At 32.1% G+C, this 5,952-nt stretch overlaps 2 protein-coding genes across 4 annotated transcripts in view; one reads left to right on the top strand and one right to left on the bottom strand.

Moving 5' to 3' along the window:
• The window catches only part of LOC106101592 (protein RRNAD1), a 7,439-nt gene extending 3,757 nt beyond the window's left edge, over positions 1 to 3,682 (top strand). For 2 of the 3 annotated variants that reach the window (XM_013280878.1, XM_013280876.1), the window contains 4 exons: positions 977 to 1,160; positions 1,688 to 1,888; positions 2,431 to 2,540; positions 3,259 to 3,682. In XM_013280878.1, coding sequence (XP_013136332.1) covers positions 977 to 1,160; positions 1,688 to 1,888; positions 2,431 to 2,540; positions 3,259 to 3,621 — 858 coding nt within the window. In that variant the 3' untranslated portion in view covers positions 3,622 to 3,682. Of the gene's footprint in view, positions 1 to 9; positions 39 to 976; positions 1,161 to 1,687; positions 1,889 to 2,430; positions 2,541 to 3,258 lie in introns of all 3 variants that reach the window. The other variant, XM_013280877.1, reaches the window with a different exon arrangement.
• A 154-nt stretch (positions 3,683 to 3,836) lies between these two features.
• The window catches only part of LOC106101593 (ecdysteroid-regulated 16 kDa protein), a 3,945-nt gene continuing 1,829 nt past the window's right edge, over positions 3,837 to 5,952 (bottom strand). The window contains exons 2-4 of the mRNA XM_013280880.1: positions 5,496 to 5,609; positions 4,750 to 4,868; positions 3,837 to 4,327 (exon numbers count right to left, since the gene is read on the bottom strand). Coding sequence (XP_013136334.1) covers positions 4,190 to 4,327; positions 4,750 to 4,868; positions 5,496 to 5,609 — 371 coding nt within the window. The 3' untranslated portion in view covers positions 3,837 to 4,189. The remainder of the gene's footprint in view (positions 4,328 to 4,749; positions 4,869 to 5,495; positions 5,610 to 5,952) is intronic.

The raw sequence follows: 5,952 nt of genomic DNA, 5'->3' as shown, positions 1-5,952 counted from the left end.
CTCTCAAAAATGCAGCGGATAGAGTTAAGATTATACAAGTATGTATAGAATTATAAAAATCTTCATATTTTTCAACATTAATATATATTTTTATATATACTTTTATTCTATACATATATCATATATCATCTTGCATATTTATTTTTCTTTCATAAATTCATAATAATACCGAAACGCCGTAAGCGTAGGTTTTTAATAATTATTGTATAAAAATATTTTTCCTGCTGTTTTCGATGCCCACGATACAGGCATTGCCTAGTGTGGGCATCACTAGGCAATGCCTGCATCGTGGGCGTCACTATATCAATCGCATTTTAACCACTATTTGTATTTATCTTTTAATTGGTTATAACTGTTATTGTTAATTGTTAATCTGTTATTTTTCAATAAATTATTTCAATTTCAATGTAGTTGTAAGTTGTAACACAGCAATTACAACACTCAGACCACTAACTCCCGCCAAAATGGCGCGCTAATTTAATACGTCAGAATGACATTGACAGCTGTCATAGGGATGGGACGTTAATGACAATCTAGTGTTGCCCGATTTTCTTAACAACATTCAAGTATAGACGTTTATATCTTGCCCCGGAACGTAATATGAGTCGATGAGTATAAGCATGCTAGGGAATGATTTTTACTTGGACTTGATAAAGAAAATAATGTAAAGTAAAATTAAACCTTATTCCAATCTGTTAAAGTTCAATTTTCAAAAAGTTTACTTTGCCTTATGCTTTGTTCTAACATGATGCTAGTTTCATACCAAATTTAAACAAAAACAAACACTTTTGCTTCAATTTTATTGTATGCAATAAAGAAACTTGAATCATATTAAAGCCTTAAGTCCAGCCTTTGTGCAATTAATATTTTTTTTATCTTAAACTGAGTTTTTTTAAATAATAAAAGAATATGGTTTCTGTATGGATGCTTCCTAAGTGCAAAGGCAGGTTTTATACAAGTTTTGTATGTATTACAGAAGCAATGGAGGGCTATTGCTAAGAAGATAACGAATGGGAATGAGGAATTATTTATTGACAACAAACAATGCAACATACACCGTTTTGCCACATCTTTTATAACAAACAAAACGAATGTAGCTAAAATCATGAAAGAGGCGTTTCCTGAACATTATGAAAATGATTACAAAGTTCTTTTAACAGGTAATTTTTGTCTAATTCTGTCTTAAATATTTGAAACTGTACTTATTTCCAAACTAGATGGCGCTATTATCAATCGATTTAAAAATTTGACATTTTGAACAAGTTAAAAAAAACGTATCTAATGTAAAAATGAAATCTAATTTTTAATGAATAGTAATCCATTAAAAATTAGATTTCCAATTAAATTGACTTTTGCTCACTGTTCTTCGATTAAATATATTTTTTGTCACTTGTTCAAAATGTTTTTAAATCGATTGATAATAGCGCCATCTAGTTTGGAAAAAAGTAAAGTTTCAAATATTTTAACTCAAGAAGTTTTCTGTTATGTCCTTGCACACAAAGAACATATAAGACTGACATTTTCCAGTGGAATTAAAAAAAACTAATTATAAATCTAGCCTGTGTTACTTAGTGTTAAGGTTGTTCTCTAATAGGTAATGATTTTTTAAATTGGTCCAACAATTTTAAGTTATATAAAAAAATACAAATGTTTCGTCATATTAGTATAGATGTCCTAAACGCTTCAGGTCTACACACATGTGGAAACCTAGGTCCTGATTCTCTCAGGATATTTTCATCACAAACATCCACCACCGCTCTGTTCAACGTGCCGTGCTGCTACCACCTCCTTACGGAGAAGGTGGATGCAGATCTGTTCGACGTGTTCCAAAGGGACTATGGATGTGGAACATCAGAACATGGATTCCCTATGTCAGAGTATTTAAGAGGTTAGTTCTTTTCAAATATTTAGTGATTAATTAAACTATAATTGGCTTCCATTAATTTGTTAATTAGTTTTTTTATTTGTTAGTCATATCTATACAAAGCCGCAATTTAAAAATTTCTTCCGCTGAGATGAGCAAAGCCAAACACTATTTGTCGAAGCGCTTAGGAGCACTTTTGACCCCCTTGTAACTTCGTTATGAATTAAAATAGAAGGTTGAAATTTTGAAAATCAATAGATATACCGGAATTTATCTTATTTCCAAAATATCTTTTAATTATATCCAGCAGTTTACAAATTATAGATAGTTGAATACTTCACTTTTTTACGCAATTTCATGCTTAATCATAATTTTAAGGCATTTGCAATGGTGTTACAAATTTGAAATTTGGAATTACCTCTATAGGAAGAGGCGAAGTTTGTTTTTTTGCCATTAAGGTTTCCTGAAGTATTTCCGCGACTGTACATATTGGTTATTTTTCCGTAAAAAACATTAAACAACTAGCTTGTTGGTACACCGCGAGTTTCCCTAACTGTACTTGTCAGGGTACAACTTGGGCCGCAACGCCAGGATGTTGGCTGCGCAGTCGCTGGACCGCGTGCTGCACTACAGGCAGCTGCCAGACAAAAGTCTACTTTACAGAGCTCTGTTTCAGGTATCCTACAGAAATTACCTAGAAATTTTATGTAAACAAAATGTCCATTTTGACGTATTTACGTGACAATTTGAAACAGTCCTCTTCCGTCATTTTTATAACGAATTAGTTTGTCGCCTACTGCGCGGAGTTTAAAAAAAAACTTAGTTATTTGTGTGTCCTTGTAGACTTCTACAAACAAACAAATGTCAGAGATTATTCTGGAGATTTGTAGTAATATCCATCCATTTGAATTTTAATTAGTACTTAACAAGGTAAAGAGTAAAAGGTTAGCATGGTATGGGCATGTTATGAGGAGGGATGCATGTTACAAGGAGAACGTTACTTATGAATGTGGAAGAGTACAGCGGTAGAGGTAGACGTAGAAAGAGATGGATGTATTGCGTGAAAGGTGACATGATCAAGAAGAGAGTGATGACTGAGATGACGGACGATAGTTATTTGGAGGACAAAAACCTGTTGTGCCGACCCTACGGAAGTAGAATAAGGTGGTTGATGATGACTTGACCACGATCCCAAGCAATGTTAGGTGTACTACAGATTAGGTAATGTGAGGAAAGGTTTAGGGGAAGAGATGGATAGAGCCAATTATATTCTTGCTTGTCCCCTCTCCTGTCAATTTTACTAAACCATTTGAAACTTATTTTCTTGTTTGAAATATTTTTTTATCCAGTGACTTATTGGCTTATTTGACATAATTAAAACTTTTTTTTTTCAGATAATAGTAAAAACTCATTTACCGAAATCGAATTTAAAGGATGGTAAATTAAAAAAAATTGCCTCGAAATGTGATAATTTTACACAATACTTCAAGATGGCGGACAAAGTGCTGTCACTGGGACTATTTGACAGGTTGCCTGACAGCTACTTGACAGATGTGTCAAACGACCTCCATTGTCAATGGAAACAAATTGTTATGTTCAATTTGTTGAGGTTATGTTTGGCGCAAGTTATTGAAAGTGTTGTTTTGTTAGATAGATTACTATATTTACTTGAGAATGGATATAGAAAATCGTATATCGTTAAATTGTTTGATCCAGTAATGTCACCGAGGTGTCACAGTATTGTTGCTGTTAGATAACATTTGTTTAAAGAATTCTTGAAGAATTTTTATACTTGGGCAATAAATGTATGTGATAGTCTTTTATTTTTAATACCCCATTAAAAATGCAACCTTATCGTAAAGGTAAAAAAAGAAACTATATACTAGTAATACGTAAGAAAAAAGGTCCATAAATCAAAACTAAGTTTTTTTTTTTATATTTCTTTTTAATTTACTATACATTCACAAAACACATTAAAACTATTTCTAAATTAACTTTGGTGAGAAACAACATAAAAACCTGTGAGGCAAGAAGTGCCAATATAATTTAGACATAACAAATGTTACGATTATTTTGTACAATAATTATAAACTGGGTAAAAAATGACAAATGTATTATTTGCTATTTTCCGTTATTTTTTTTAAATCATTGAATTTTTCGAACGTATATCTTAAGTTTCGAAAAAAATCAAAACAAGTTTTTGGCTGTACGATGCAAATTCCTTGGTCAAATCTAACAGAAAAATATTCAAAAAGGCGCGAAAAATCTGTAACATTTCCTCATACTTTCTTCCTTCGACATAATTGTAAATAGTTATATGGTGTTTTAATTAATTTTTGCCGGAATTAATATGCAGACAACGTCTTCCTCGTCAAACTTCAATTCCCATTTCACGTCGACTTTTACTTTGGGATACGACTTCAACACTGGCAATGTTGATTTATAATTCGCCACCTCACCGGCCTGGAATAAAAAAACAAACTAGTTAAATAAAATCTGGCTGAGAAAGGAATTAAAAAAAAATTGACTGAAAAAAAAAACAAACATAGATAAATTATATCATTCCATGTTTGTGGCTAAGATTTCTAAGGCCTTGTTTTAAATAAAAAAAAATGCACCAAGAGCCATAAATTGGCGACTTTTTCTCTCTTGATATTATAAGGAGAAAAGATTTGTATTGAAATAACTTAAAAACTACTGGGCCGATTTTAAAAATTTTACTGTTAGAAAGGTAATTTATCTGTGAGTAACATAGGTTATGTTTTTTTTATTATTTTTTAATTTCACGCGGACGAAGTTGCGAGCAATCGCTAGTTAGGAATAAAGAAGCTCGTGCCTACCACTTGGTGATAAAAAATGATGTGGTCGAAAGCTTGTACACATACCTTCAAAGGGCAACTAAGTCCGGTGTCCTTGCAGGCGTCCGGCTGCGGCAGCGGGAATGGCACCGGCAGGTTCATGATAACGCCGTGGACTTCCGTCTCCAAATTCTTAATATCCTTTGCTATTAAACGAAAAAACTGTCTTACACTAATTTGCTCCTGATTCATAAAATATAACCACAACCAGTAAAATTAAGCAAGTAAAAATGTTTGGGAACCTCTGATTTTAATCATCCATAAATTCATTCAAACACTAAAGAATGTTTTATCCATGATATTAAAATACCAGACATACTTAAAGAGTAATGAAATATTGCCATACTTCAAGTATTAGGAACGGACGCACATTATGACTATACAATCGCACAACTATTGTGTGATTGTCGATTGTTTCTCAGGAAATTCAACCGTTTTTGCACAAGTAAAAATCGCCTACACCTCTATATAAGCTAACATGAATTAAACGCGGCATAACATAAATAATTGGGCGATTATTTATTTAAAGGTTTGTGCGTGCTATATGAGAGTTTTTTAATCTATATTAATATTATAAAAAAGATTTTTTTTTTTGTATGTATGAAAAAACTGAAAAACTACTTAGCCGATTTCATAAATTCTTTTAACATTAAAAAGCATCTTGTCAGTAAGTATGGAGAATATACGTAGGCTATGTTTTTTTAATTATTTTTTTAATTTGGCACAGACGGAGTCAAGTGCGAAAGCTAGTAAGATATATTTAAGATACTAACTCGGTGTAAATTCCAGGCTGATGGTTACATTAGTGTTTCTCTTGAGGATGCATTCCTTCGCGTTGTCTGTACACCCGCTTACGTCCACTTTCTGCAGTGTGGACAGCTTTGAACCTGGAACGAAACACAAAGATATAATTTAAAAATGGAATTGTAATAATAGTTGTCGTCCAAAACTTTGTCCACGTGGAATTCGATGTTAGTTCAGTTCGAAAAACAAACACAAGACAAAATTGACACGACTTTCTTATTTTCGCAGCCCATTTGATAGTATTTAATAATCAATCGTGTTTCCTTTTTTTACGTAATTAAGAAAAAATTGAGTAGCTTTAACATTTTTTGTAGAAAAAAAAATATCAGGTATACAAAAAAGATATTATAATTCTACTTAAATCATCATTAAATATCAAATGTACAATGTATAAAAATGTTAATGTTGCCCATTTTGGCATAACTT

Source organism: Papilio polytes, unplaced genomic scaffold (assembly GCF_000836215.1).
Source record: "Papilio polytes unplaced genomic scaffold, Ppol_1.0 DF823980.1, whole genome shotgun sequence".
Classification (NCBI taxonomy): domain Eukaryota; kingdom Metazoa; phylum Arthropoda; class Insecta; order Lepidoptera; family Papilionidae; genus Papilio; species Papilio polytes.
The sequence above is the reverse complement of the archived record's forward strand: the minus strand, read 5'-3'. Positions and strand labels throughout refer to the sequence as shown.